Source organism: Erinaceus europaeus, chromosome 2, assembly GCF_950295315.1.
Source record: "Erinaceus europaeus chromosome 2, mEriEur2.1, whole genome shotgun sequence".
NCBI classification, from domain to species: domain Eukaryota; kingdom Metazoa; phylum Chordata; class Mammalia; order Eulipotyphla; family Erinaceidae; genus Erinaceus; species Erinaceus europaeus.
In genome coordinates, this window is record NC_080163.1 from 202,454,515 (window position 1) to 202,469,004 (window position 14,490).

At 46.1% G+C, this 14,490-nt stretch overlaps 1 protein-coding gene and 1 pseudogene across 4 annotated transcripts in view; both read left to right on the forward strand.

The window, feature by feature from the left end:
• The window catches only part of TBCK (TBC1 domain containing kinase), a 153,457-nt gene extending 139,532 nt beyond the window's left edge, over positions 1-13,925 (forward strand). For all 4 annotated transcript variants that reach the window (XM_060186295.1, XM_060186298.1, XM_060186296.1 and 1 more), the window contains 4 exons: positions 2,483-2,658; positions 8,464-8,639; positions 10,827-10,986; positions 13,639-13,925. In XM_060186295.1, the coding sequence (XP_060042278.1) occupies positions 2,483-2,658; positions 8,464-8,639; positions 10,827-10,986; positions 13,639-13,749 (623 nt within the window). In that variant the 3' untranslated portion in view covers positions 13,750-13,925. The remainder of the gene's footprint in view (positions 1-2,482; positions 2,659-8,463; positions 8,640-10,826; positions 10,987-13,638) is intronic.
• On the forward strand, positions 3,939-4,063 carry LOC132537132 (U4 spliceosomal RNA; annotated as a pseudogene).
• Positions 13,926-14,490: the final 565 nt, after the last annotated feature.

The window sequence follows — 14,490 nt, forward strand, 5'->3', positions numbered from 1 at the left end:
CCCTGGCTCCCCACCTGCAAGGGGAATGCTTCACAAGCATCTCTCTCTCTATCCCCCTCTCCTCTTTCAGTTTTCTCTGTCCTGTCCAGTAAAATAGGGGGAAAAATGGCCACCAGGAACATAATCCTGGAGGTAAAAAAAAAAAATTAAAAGAAAAAAAAATAGAAAAAGGAAAGCCTACTAGGTTCTAAGGTCACCAAGTGGACAGTGTTTCGTCATATTACTGACAACAGAGGCTTTGAACAGTGAATTTCCCATTCTTAATAATAATATAGAAGTTTCTGTAATAGAGGAAATATTAAAAAAAAAAAAAAGAAAGAAAAGAAAAACCCAAACCCAGAGGTAACATACGCTTATTTTTTGTTAGAAGTTGGTTGTACTTTTTGCAGATAACTCAGAATTCAGCCAAAGCTGGACATGCTAGTTGAGTGAGGTTTACTGTCAGCTCAGGGATGCCACCAAGGAGGTGAAATCGCTGGGCAAAATTTGTCAAATTGAGAAATCCATCTTTTTCCTGAGGACAGACACATTTTTTCTCAGCTGGTGAGTAAAGCAGGCCTCTGGGGCAGGTGTGTAGGGGTCTGTGATGGTGCAGTGATGTCTTTCACATCCCCTCCCCACAGCTGCTTGTGACAGTGTGGCAGTTGAAAGCAAAAGACAGCAGCTCACAATCCAGGGGACCCTCATGTCCTGCCGTGCTGGAGAGAGAGGCGGGGGGGCGGGGGTGTCCTGTGTTCACAAAGAAATGGCACTTTGAGGGGTGGGATGTGCCAGTCCTGGGCAAGCAGGGAAGACCACTGTGATGAGAGAGAGCAAAGTTTTTCAAGGACACGAACTTAGACTTTGTTCGCAGTATCGCACTGGCTCCATCTCTTCTGCTGAGTTTACTGTTCTCCACATTTTCAAGCAGGCTGATAGGTGACTGCTGACAGTAAACACACTTAAAACTGTTCAAGAGAGAAAGATCAACCTAGAAACTACAGCTCAAGGGAGGGCAAGCTAGCCCACAGGGAATGCACCTGCATTGTGGCTTATACAGCTCGGGTTCAGTCCTCAGCACCTCCTGTAAATCCTGTGGTGCTGGGGGAGGCTTTGGTACTGTGTTGTCTCTCCTTTTTTTCTGTGCCTGTCTGTCTGTCTCTTTCTAACTGAAAACTGTGGCCTGGTATGGTAAAAATCACATATATATGAAGCCCCAGCAATAACACAGAGTACCTGAACATTGTTTGCCTGTTATTTGGCCCTAGGGGTTGCACCTATATAATTTCACTGATCCTGGTGAACCCCTCTTCTTTCCTGTCCCTGTCTTTAAAAAAAAAAAATCAGATCAAGACAGAGAGAGAGAAAGAGAGGTGTCACAGCACTGCTCCACTCCTCGTGGATCCAAGATGGTGTCAGAGGCTCAAACCCTGGTTCTCAGACATGGAAAACTCTGAACTCTACCAGGGGGCCTATCTGACAGCCACCAAGATGACGTTAAGATCGCTGCAGAGGAAGAAGTCTGCTGTTCACCCTGGCTTTAGTTTTGTGAGTGGTTCTCCCTCATCTACTCTTCCATCTCTGTACTGTTGGAAATCTTCATCCTTTGAGGAAAAGTAAGAGAAATCCTTTGATTTATTCAGAACGTCTCTTCCCCTCCTCCCCACCAGGTGGCAGTTTTATCCTCACTTTGCTACCTTTTTGTTTTCTTGCTTTTGTTGACTGACACAGAGAGAAATTGAGAGGGGAGGGGGAGAGACACCTGCAGCCCTGCTTCACCGCTCATGACACTTACCCACTGCAGGTGGGGAGAGGGGATCGAAACTTTCTCCCTGCACTTAATGCTGTCGGCTGTCACCTTTCTAATTAATGAAGCCTTATTTAATGTAGGCTATGTCCACTATGAACTAGCAGTTTAGTTTTTGTATTATTTCTTACTGGGAAATTTTTATGTGAAAAGTAAGTCATCTGTCTTATTTTGTTTATTATACCTTTTGGTGGTGGGCAGTCACCAAAAGGCTGGTTTCACAAATCCCTGTAGGTGTTTTCATATAACATCATGTGTACTGTATGGGCATACACATAATAAAAAAAATCTTTTTTCTCCATCATCAAGATACTGATCAACACCCACATTATTTTTCCACTGACATTTTTCTAATTAAATTAGTACAGCCTATTAGGTTATATGCATTTAAGGCTAGGTTTAGGGGCCTGGTGGTGATGCACCTGGTTAAGTGTACATATTACCATGCACAAAGACCCAGGTTTGAACCCCAACTCCCCACCTGTGTGTGTGTGAGGGGGACAGGACGCTTCATGAATGGTGAAGCAGTGCTGCAGGTGCCGCTCTGTCTCTCTTAACTTCCCTCTCTACCTCCCCCTCCAGTTCTATCAAAAAAAATAAAGTAAAAAAAAAAAAAAAAAAAAAAGACTGGGTTTATTTCATAAGTAAAGTGTTCCAAATTCCCCGTATTGACTTTCTCCATGTCCTCTTGTGCAGAAATCGACATTGAACGTTGTGTGCGGGAATCCGTCAGCCTGTTCTGCTGGACCCCTAAAAGCGTCACTTACAGGCAGCACGCCCAGCCCCCACGCCTGCCCACCGAGAGTGCTGTGGGCAGGAGCTCTGCCCCCTACTTCCCCACGGAGTGTCCTGACCCTCCAAAGACAGATCTGGTGAGTGTCCTGCAGACCCGGCCTCTATGTGAGCCCTCACCTTGTTACTGTGCACAAAACTGTCCCCTAGAGCCTTCCACAAGGCCGTCATTGCCTGGTCTACGATGGCATCCATGTAACTGTTTCAGAAACCCTGCGTATCTGTCTGGGTATTCATCCAGAAAGATCGCTTTGGCCTGGTCTCACAGCCTTCTAGATTTCCACCCACAGGCCACAGCTTTTTGCAATGCCTTATAGATTCTCTTGGATACGTTTGTATTTAATTCAGTCAGACACACATGTGAAGAGCTGTAACTTTCTTTCCATCATCTCTATTATTATTTCCATGATTTCTAAGCACTTTGTGCTATTTGATTTGTTTCGTCTCCCACATTTTCCAGGACCTTTGGTATAAAGTAAGATAAAAAGTCTAGATTGGGTAGATTGATTTCTATCTGAATTTAGTAAAAAGACTTCTAGTTTCTACATTATGTGATGGTTTTGATTACATGTTTTATTTATACTGTATTGGGATTTAATGAATTCCCTTATATTCCTAAAAGTGGTTGAATTTCTCAGAGTACTGAATTTTGTCAAATGCCATGTTCTGTACCGATTGGGTTCAATTTTTCTTCTCCTTTAATCTGATAATGAACTTTATCATTTAAAATCCTTCTGTTGAGTGGTTTTTGCATTCCTAAAACTAACTTCGACTTAGGCTGATACAGAAATATATATATATTTGACACGTTAGTACTGAATTTCACATCTGTGTTTGTAGGTGGATAAATGTGTAAAGTTTTCTCTCCGATCTTGTCCACTTTTCATTTTCAGGTCACACTGCCCCTCCCTCTGTCCCTCTTCCTACCATGTGATCAGTTTGTGTCTGGGGAACCCTTGTGTCTGAAACCATCTTTGTGTCTAGGGAACCCTTGTGTCTGAAACCATCTTTGTGTCTAGGGAACCCTTGTGTCTGAAACCATCGGCGCTTACTATCTTTTCACCAGGGAGATGTTTGATTAACCATTCTTTCTTCACAGGTTTTTAATTGCTCAGTTTTTTTTTTTTTTAGAAATTATTAGCCTGTCATCTTATTTATCAAAGTCCTTTTGAAAACATCTATTTTTCTCATCTTTATATGTTACTCTGTACACAAAATATTTTTCAATATGTCATCTGAAACATTACCCCCTTTAGCCCTCCTAATATGGTTTATTTGAAGCCTTGATACAACAAAAGGTAGGTGCAGAAATACAGTGGGTGTGCCCTCTGCAGGGACATTCATTAAAATCATAATCATCAGCTTTGCACAGTGGCAGTATTGTAGCCAACGAGGTTTATCCGAGGCGTGATTATTGCTAATCGAAAACTTTTCCCAATACCCTGCCGTGGCAATTTTTAGCTTTTTAAATAGAATGTTAATAAAAATGTTCAATGCTTAAAAAAATCATAATCATCACAGTTCTGATCTATATACTAAGTGTTCTGTCAAGATTCCAGAACAAATTTGACAAATTAAAGCATAAACTCCCCCCCCCCTTTTTTTGGCTAGTAGAATAGAAGCTGGAAAAAAAAAAGTTTTGAGGGAGTGGGGGGGAAATCTAGTTGACTTTAAATTGTTCATGCAGGCCTCAGATTTCCTTCCTGCAGTGGATTTCCTTCCTGCATGTGTTCTGTGGCTAGTGGAGTCAGAAACGTGTCATCCCTGGGGCGGGAACATGGCTCACTGAGTAGGCTATGTGTACAGTCTAGGTTTCAACGCTGGCACCACATGGAAGTACCACAGCACCTGGGGAAGCTCTGGTACTGTGGTGTCTCTGTCTCTTTATCTGAATGTGAAAAGTCAATCTGGAAGCAGTGAAACCACTCAGGTATAAAACCCTGACTGAGGGGGGGAGATGTCAACCCTGCTCCTCTTCATTTTATAATCTTAAAGCATTCCCAGAGCATCTCTGATTCTGCCTGTAACTGTGAGCATAATTATAATGATTCCTCCCTGACCACGTGCTTTTAAAACACACACACACACACACAAAATAGGGGACCAGGTGGTTAAGTGCACATATTACAGTACCTAAGGACCCAGGTTCAAGCCCCTCGTCCCCACCCACAAGGGGGAAAGCTTCGTGACTATTGAAGCAGTGCTGCCGATCTCTTTCCCTCTTCCTATCTCTCTCTCTCTCTCTCCCCTACTCTCTCAGTCCTTATGTATCTATCATAAATATATAAAGTATTTTTTTAACATTTTTTATTTAAGAAAGGATTAATGAACAAAAACATAAGGTAGGAGGGGTACAACTCCACACAGTTCCCACCACCCAATCCCCATATCCCACCCCCTCCCATGATAGCTTTCCCATTCTCTATCTCTCTGGGAGCATGGACCCAGGGTCATTGTGGGTTGCAGAAGGTAGAAGGTCTGGCTTCTGTAATTGCTTCCCCGCTGAACATGGGCGTTGACTGGTTGGTCCATACTCCCAGTCTGCCTCTCTCTTTCCCTAGTAAGGTGTGTCTCTGGGGAAGCTGAGCTCCAGGACACATTGGTGGGGTCTTCAATCCAGGGAAGCCTGGCCAGCATCCTGGTGGCATCTGGAACCTGGTGACTGAAAAGAGAGTTAACACACAAAGCCAAACAATTTGTTGAGCAATCATGGATCCCAAGCTTGGAATAGTGGAGAGGAAGTGTTAGGGAGGTACTCACTGCAAGCTCTAGTGAACTTCTGCTTTCAGGTATGTATTTTGCAGTAGTTTATAGATACGTGTGAACATAAGCTCTCTCTCACTGAAACTGGTGGATATCTAGGTTATGGGACTTTGTTAGAAAGTGAACCACCTGAGATGAAATTAGAGTGTACTATAAAAGGAAAGGTCTCACCCGAGTAATGAAGCTGAAGGGTTATCATTCCACACGTGAAGTCTCTGGACACAGTCTGAGGTGAAGCATGTTGAGGTGGCACTCGTTGCGTTGGTTAGGTTGTGATCGGCGGATGCAATATTATTTGGTTTGGATTGGGAGACGCATACGGGAAAGTGGGCCCTCCCCAGAGCCATATACTGCATATATTGCATTAATGCAATACCCATCAAAGTTCCACCAAGCTTCTTTAAGAGAATAGAACAAACACTACAATCATTTATCTGGAACCTGAAAACACCTAGAATTGCCAAAACCATCTTGAGGAAAAGAAACAGAAATGGAGGCATCACACTCCCAGACCTTAAACTATATTATAAAGCCATCATCATCAAAACAGCATGGTACTGGAACAAAAATAGGCACACAGACCAGTGGAACAGAATTGAAAGCCCAGAAGTAAATCCCAACACCTATGGGCATCTAATCTTTGATAAGGGGGCCCAAAGGATTAAATGGGAAAAGGAGGCTCTCTTCAATAAATGGTGCTGGGAAAACTGGGTTGAAACATGCAGAAGAATGAAATTGAACCACTTTATCTCACCAGAAACAAAAATCAACTCCAAATGGATCAAAGACCTAGATGTCAGACCAGAAACAATCAAATACTTAGAGGAAAACATTGGTAAAACAGTTTCCCACCTACACCTCAAGGACATCTTTGATGAATCAAACCCAATTGCAAGGAAGACTAAAGCAGAAACAAACCAATGGGACTACATCAAGTATTTTTTAAAAATACTGAAAACTCACGGTCTGATTCAGAGTGAGCATTTAAAAATAGCAGCTGCCAGAGTTCTGTGTAGTAACTGAAAGTGAAACGTTTCAGCCTTAACAACGAGCCAAGAGCATCCTGACCCCGTTCTGTGTCTACAGCTTGATGCAGAAAGGTATCCTCCCTCTCAGTATCCTCCCTCCCCTCAGTGAGGAGCAGCCTGCCGCTCACTCTGACTATGGGCTGTGCTGGTCGGGCCGGCCAAGGCACCAGGAGCTTTCTCCATAGCAACATTAAGCGCTAATTTTAAACCTGATCATTCTGGATGGCCTGCAAGACAGTGTTATAAATATCCAAGTGGGGAGTCGGGCGGTAGCGCAGTAGGTTAAGCGCAGGTGGCGCAGAGCACAAGGACCGGCATAAGGATCCCGGTTCGAGCCCCCGGCTCCCCACCTGCAGGGGAGTCGCTTCCCAGGCGGTGACGCAGGTCTGCAGGTGTCTGTCTTTCTCTCCCCCTCTCTGTCTTCCCCTCCTCTCTCCATTTCTCTCTGTCCTATCCAACAACGATGACATAAACATCAACAACAACAACAATAAAACAACAAGGGCAACAAAAGGGAATAAATAAATAAAATAAAAACAAAAAATAAAAAATAAAAAATAAATATCCAAGTGGTCCTTGGCAGAAAAAAAGCTTCCCTGTTTCCCCCTCCAGCAAGGGAGGGAGGGACAAAGAGAGGGACAGAGACAGAGAGAGATGGGGGCATGGTAGAGAGTGGGGCATGGGAGGTCAGCTCTCCAGAGAGCTGAAGGACTCTGTCTGGCAGCTTTACCTCGATGATTGAAGTCTAAGATTTCACTTTGACCTTTACTTCTTAGTTTTAAAAACTATTTTGATCGTGAAATTACTAAAGAATTGCCAAAGAAGTTTTTTCATCCGTTGCCAAAAATCTTTGCCATCTTCTTTTCCTTAACTCGCTTAATAAGACTCTACTTGAAAATTCAGACCACAGCTTCTTTACTGGGAGAAAAAAAAAAGACGTAGAAGTAAAAGTCATAACTGCTAATATGAATACACTAGAGGTTTTAACTAGAAACATTTTTGGGGTGGGGGACTGCATCCACACTGGTTTTCTTTGTTCAACTTTAATCACCAGATGAATTCTCGATGATTTGCATAAATCTATTTCATCCACACTGTAGTAAACCAAAATTATTAACTTCTTGGCTATAAATATGTACATGTGAGTCTAGGAATTTATTAACTCAACCGAAATGTTAAATAATATTAACTGCTAGTATCTACTGTTGCAGTAGAGAAACGAAAACATTTAGTATATCATACTTAATTTGCCGTCTGCTTTGGCTGGTTAAATGTAGATAAAGCCTTTGTTTTTTCACATTTTTTCACCCGAGGATAATTTTCTTGGAGAAATAGTGGTTTAGAGGGCTAGGTGATGACACACTCTCTTAAGTGCACATACTACCTTGTGCAAGGACCCGGGTTCAAGCCCCCACCTGCAGGGGGGACGCTTCCCTAAGAATTCTAAGATGCATATTAAAAATATTTTCCTGGCAGGTAAATAGCATGATGGTTTTGCGAAGAAACTCTCATGCCTGAGGCTCCAAAGTCCCAGATTCAATCCTTGCACCACCATAAGCCAGAGCTGAGCAGTGTTCTGGTATTTCTCCCCCCACCCCCCGCATCTCTCTCAAAAATAAATTAAAATAAGAGACTGCCAGAAATTCAGGGAAAGGAGATAGAACGGGAAAGCGACAGAAGAGACCCTTGCAGCCCTGTTTCACTGCTCATGAAGCTTCCCTCCTAGAAGTGGGAGGCAGGGGACTTGAACTAGGGTCCTTGCACATAGTAACTTGTGTATGCACCACTGCCCAGCCCCAGGAACTGACTGTCAAGCTACACAGGGCTCTTCTGCTTTTCTGTCATCTCTGCACCAGAATCTAGACTACTAGGCTAAAGAATGCTGCTTTCTTCTGAGGTGACTGGCTGATAAGGTGTAAACCACCATGGGGAGGGATACAGTGACTCCACAGACAAGCGGGACCCAGTTCCCTCTTCTCCCGTGTGCCGTGTGGGTCAGGATGGAGAGCCTGGGGAGCGCCCCTGCTGGCTGCGTCTGGCTCTCCACAGTATCCTCAGTCTCGGTCTCTGTGCTATTTCTACTTTTCTTTGCAGTCAAGAGAAGCCATCCCGCTAAATGACCTCAAGTCTGAAGTGTCCCCCCGGATTTCAGCAGAGGACCTGATAGACCTTTGTGAGCTCACGGTGACGGGCCACTTCAAAACACCCACCAAAAAGAGCAAGTCCAGCAAGCCCAAGCTCCTGGTGGTGGACATCCGCAACGGGGAAGAGTATCCTTCGGCTCTGGGTCCCCAGGGTGGAGGGGCCTGACCCCGTCGTGGGTGCCTTCTTCCTTCCACAGGGGTGTGGTCCTAACGCAGAGGTGACCTGGCTCAGTGCCTCTCCAGCTGACACTAGGACAGTCAGCACTGTGTTTCATGGGATGACGTGATATAGCAGTGACCCTGCAGTGCTTTCCAAGGATTCTGGGATTTTGGAATACGTGGGAGCTGGGGGTATGTTTCTCTGACTCCTTTTTAAATTATTAGTGATTTAATATTGACTTATAAAATTGTGAGACAACAGGTCTAATCCCACACCATCCCCACCACCAGAGCTCTGTGTCCCCATTCCCCTCCATTGGAAGCTACAGTAGTTCTCCCAAGGTCACAGATGTGATTTGACTATTATCTCTATAACTATATATATATATATATATATATATATATATATACTTGCTCTTTTTTTCCACCTATGGTCCTGCCTCCTCTTTCTTTTTTCTAAGTCACACCTACAACTATTATTACTTACGAGTGTCCTTCCTTTTTTTCTTCTTCTCTGGGTCCTGATGGAATTGGGGGTTCAGAGCCCTCTGGTCATCTTCCCCTAATATTTCTTCCCCCCTGGAAATACGGACCGACGGTTTTTTGCAGGTGAAAGGTGAAAGGTCTGATTTCTGTAACTGCTTCTCCACTGCACATGGACATTGGCAGGTGGATCCCTAACCCCGGCCTGTTTCTGTCTTTCCCTAGTGGGCTCTGGCGAGGTGAGGTTCTAGAACACAGGGATGAGGGCGTCTGCCCGGGGAAGTCGGGATGGAATCATATTGGCGTCTGCAACTTGGCAGCTGAAAGGCAGTAAGATGTAAGTCAGGACAAACCAATAAAATTAAGCAAACAGGAACCAAAAAGTAGAAATAGAGTAGATAAGACTAGGGATCTTCAAGTGGAAAGAAGCTAGGAGGTCTATTTTAGCTATATTCCAAGGGGCCCATGACTTTCTGTTTGAGCTTGATAGCTGACATGCAAATGGATTAGACATATTGTCGGGGGGAGGAGGGCGGTGCAGCAGGTTGAGTGCATATGGCACGAAGCACAAGGACCAGCTTAAGGATCCCAGTTCGAACCCCCGGCTCCCCACCTGCGGGGGGGGGTACTTCACAAGCAGTGAGGCAGGTCTGCAGGTGTCTGTCTTTCTCTCCCCCTCTCTGTCTTCCCCTCCTCTCTCTAACTTTCTTTCTGTCCTATCCAACAACAATGATAATAATAACAACAATAATAATAACGATAAACAAGGGCAACAATAGGGGAAGAAAAAGAAATTGTACTCATGTGTAAACCATTAATCCCCAGTCTAATATATATATATATATATATATATATATATATATATATATATATATATATATATATATATATATGTGAAAGGAAATATTGTATTGTCTGGAAAGATGGTTTGCAATCATTTTTGCATTTTCAATCATAACTCTTCCTTCCTTCCTTCCAAGACTCTTGCGATCTTTTTTTTTTTTTTGCCCTGCATCTTAACATTTAATCTAGATTTATTTTAAACCATCAAGCCATAAAAGCAACTAGCTGGCAAATCTAGGTCACAATTTGATGGCATGTTCCTAGTGACCAGAAGGAAAGCTTGGACTCAAATCTAATTGAAAAGCAGAGTAAATAAATGGGACTGAGCCAGATGGCCAGTATTCCAGCACACTTTTTTTCTATTAGGGATTGAATAATGATTAGCAAGATTGTAAGATAACAGGGGTCCCTCCACCAGAGTTCTGTGTCCCATCCCCTCCACTGGAAGCTTCCTTTTCTTTATCACTCTGGGAGTCTGGACCAAAAATTCTTTATGGGGAGTAAAAGGTGGGAGTTCTGGCTCCGGGGGCTGTCATAATACTAGAGAATTCTTGTCGTTTCTTTAAAAAAAAATTCCGAAGTTCTGCCCTTCCTACCTTTTATCCTGCTTTAATTATTGTTTTGGTGCACATTGGACTCTCTTCCTGCAAGGCCCCTGGGCTGGAGCGGAAACACTAAGACAACATGTGTCCTACTCTGAGGGTGTCCGTTTGATATTGGATAATGAAACCATTTTCGTTTTTCACACTGGGCGCCCGTGGGCTCTGTGCCCATCTCACACACCCAGACCCGCACACAGAGAAGTCTTTCCTTACACTGGTGCCTCAGCTTCCTCCGGGGACACATCGCGGGCAGCATCAACATCCCTTTCAGCTCCGCGTTCACGGCCGAGGGGGAGCTCACACCCGGTCCCAGCGCCACCCAGCTGCAGAGCTGCAAGGGGAAGGTCATTGTCATCGTGGGACACGTGGCCAAGCATATGGCGGAGGTGAGCGGGGCAGAGATGGGGTGGTGGCAGCAGACGGAGGTGACTGTGTGCAGAGTGGAGGTGAGTGGGGCAGAGATGGGGTGGTGGGAGCAGACGGAGGTGAGTGGGGCAGAGATGGGGTGGTGGGAGCAGACGGAGGTGACTGTGTGCAGAGATGGGGTAGTGGGAGCAGACGGAGGTGACTGTGTGCAGAGAGGAGGTGAGCGGGGCAGAGATGGGGTGGTGGGAGCAGACGGAGGTGACTGCGCAGAGAGGAGGTGAGTGGGGCAGAGATGGGGTGGTGGGAGCAGACGGAGGTGACTGTGCAGAGAGGAGGTGAGCGGGGCAGAGAGGAGTGTGGAAACACAGGAGGTAATGTGAGCATGGCGGTGAGTTTGCGCCGAGAGGGAGTGAGGCCTACAGAGAGGAGGTGATCCCAAGCCTCAGCAAAGGTCTTTCGAGGTGGAGAAGCTTGCAGGCACCGCTGTGTCTGAAGGGCTGTTGGGGCTCAGTCCTGAAGCACAAACTCTGCGGGTGACACTGTATGTGGCATCTGACAAAGGGCCTTCTCGTGCGTCTGCAGTGCACGGCCCCTGGGAGGCACTGTTGTACGTACTCTGCCAGGAAGACTGGGCCTGAAACGAGTGCAGACATGGTTAACAGTGGTTCCTAAGTAAGCAGCATCTTTCCTTTTTTAAGTGAAAGACCAAGACTGTAGCTGGCAGCTGCTGGAAGCTTATTTTGAAAACATTGAGAAAATCACAGTTAAAAGCTTGAGCAGAAAGCCCAAGTGTCGCTTGTAGTCAGTTCAGTTGGAAATGGTCTCTTGCAAAAATATATATTTTTTATGGCAAGTCCATATATGGACTCAGGGGGTTCTTGTTTGCAAAGCATAAGGTTCTGATTGTAATTTTTTTTTTTTTACCAGAACACTGTTCCGCTCTGGCTCATTATAGTGGTACAGGGAATTGAACCTGGGACTTCAGAGCCTCAGACATGACAGTCCCTTGCATAACCATTATGCTATCTCCCTCACCACTGATTATAACTTTTTGAGCTTTGTATCTTCTAAAAAGAGACAGTGAGGTTAGACAGTGATCAGCGAAGCGGGACTGCAAGTGTCTCATTCTTCCCTCTCTTCAATTTCCCTCTGTCCTGTCCATTAAAATAGAAGTTAAAAAGGGGAGAAAAGAGAAAAAAAGGGGGGCCGGGTGGTGGGGCACCTGGTTGAGCACACACGTTACAGTGCACAAGGACCTGGGTTCGAGCCCCCGGTCCTCACTTGTAGGGGGAGAGCTTTGCAAGCGGTGAAGCAGGGCTGCAGGTGCCTCTGTCCCTCTCTGTCACCCCCTTCCCTCTTGATTTCTGGCTGTCTCTAGCAAATAAAGATAATTTTTTTAAAAAAGTTTTTTAAAGGGAAAGAAAAAAAAAAAAAAAAGGCCACTGTGAAGCCGGGCGGTGGCGCACCTGGTTGAACACACACGTTACAATGTACAAGGACCCGGGTTCAAGCCCCCAGGCCCCACCTGCAGGGGGGAAGGCTTCACAACTGGTGAAGCAGGGCTGCAGGGGTCTCCCTGTATGTCTCCCTGTCTCTTCCCTCTCGATTGCTCTGTCTCTATATAATAAATAGATAAAAGATAATAATTTTAAAAATTTAAAGAAGAAGAGAAAAAGTAATGGCCGTCAGGAGCAGTGGATTGGTAGTGCTGGTATTGAGCCCCAGCAATAACCCTGGTGGCAATAAAAAAAATGAATTAATGGCACAGTGACTATTCACACAAAAGCCTGAGAAAGAAGCGTGGGCCCGTGACTGGGTGGTCACCCACCTGGCTAAGCTCACACGTCACAATGCACAGAGACCCGGGAGCAAGACCCAAGACCCAGGTCCCCACCTTCAGGGGGGAAGCAGTGCTGCAGGTGTCTCTCTTCCTCTGTCCCTCTTTACCTCTACTTTTCCTCTTGATTCCTCTCTGTCATTACCTCATAAATAATAATTACAATAAAATTTAAAGAAAAAAAAGAATTGCTCGAGCTCTCGGCTCCCCACCTGCAGGGGAGTCGCTTCACAGGCGGTGAAGCAGGCCTGCAGGTGTCTGTCTTTCTCTCCCCCTCTCTGTCTTCCCCTCCTCTCTCCATTTCTCTCTGTCCTATCCAACAACAACGATAAACAACAAGGACAACAAAAGGGAAGAAAGTTAAAAAAAACAATTTTTTTAAAAAAGAATGGCACAGAGGCTGGGTGGTGTGCACCAGGTTGAAAGAACATGTTTAAAAATAACTGCGCAGGGAGTCAGGCAGTAGCGCAGCGGGTTAAGCGCACGTGGCGCAAAGCGCAAGGACCAGCATGAGGATCCCGGTTCGAGCCCCCGGCTCCCCACCTGCAGGGGAGTCGCTTCACAGGCAGTGAAGCAGGTCTGCAGGTGTCTATCTTTCTCTCCCTTTTTCTGTCTTCCCCTCCTCTCTCCATTTCTCTCTGTCCTATCCAACAACAACGACATCAATAATAACTACAGCAATAAAACAAGAAGGGCAACAACAGGGAATAAATAAATAAATTTTAAAAATAAAATAAAAATAACTGTGCAGTTGTGCAGAGATATTAAAGGGAAGGGAGGGAGTCAGTCACAGTGGCTGCTCCTCTGTAACCCTGGCCCGTTTTCTCTCTCTCAGTTCGCGGCTCAGCTGGTGAAGATGAAATACCCAAGAATCTGCACACTGGACGGGGGCATCAACAGGATCAGGCCCACCGGTCTCCTCACTGTGCCTTCTCCTCAGATCTGACTCGCCCACCCTGTTGGCGATTCCCCCAGTGGGGTCTGCAGACAGTGCTTTTCACCTCCAGTCCCAGACGTCCAGCTGCCCAGGCAGCAGATGGGGCCCTGCATATACCCGGGAAGGGACTCTGAGCCCTGAGAGCTGAGTGTCAGCTTCTGGACCGCTGAGATGGGGAGCTGGGGGGTGGGAGATGCTGAGATGGGGAGCTGGGGGTGTGAGGGGAGACGCTGAGATGGGGACCTGGATGGGGGGGAGACGCTGAGATGGGGAGCTGGGGGGTGGGAGATGCTGAGATGGGGAGCCGGGGGTGTGAGGGGAGACGCTGAGATGGGGACCTGGATGGGGGGGAGACGCTGAGATGGGGAGCTGGGGGGTGGGAGATGCTGAGATGGGGAGCCGGGGGTGTGGGGGGAGACGCTGAGATGGGGACCTGGATGGGGGGGAGACGCTGAGATGGGGAGCTGGGGGGTGGGAGATGCTGAGATGGGGAGCCGGGGGTGTGGGGGGAGACGCTGAGATGGGGACCTGGATGGGGGGGAAACGCTGAGGTGGGGACGGGGGCGGGGGTGTGTGTGTCAAGTGAATGGGGCAGATTTTGCATCGTCTAGAAACCTCAGTTGCACCAAAGCTGACGTTCCTCACGTAGGTGTTCTGTAGAAACACAGAGGGGGCTGCAAGCTGTCTTCTCTGTGATCATGGAAAGCTACCCAGAGCTCATCCCTTCTAAGAAGATGTGACATCTCCAGA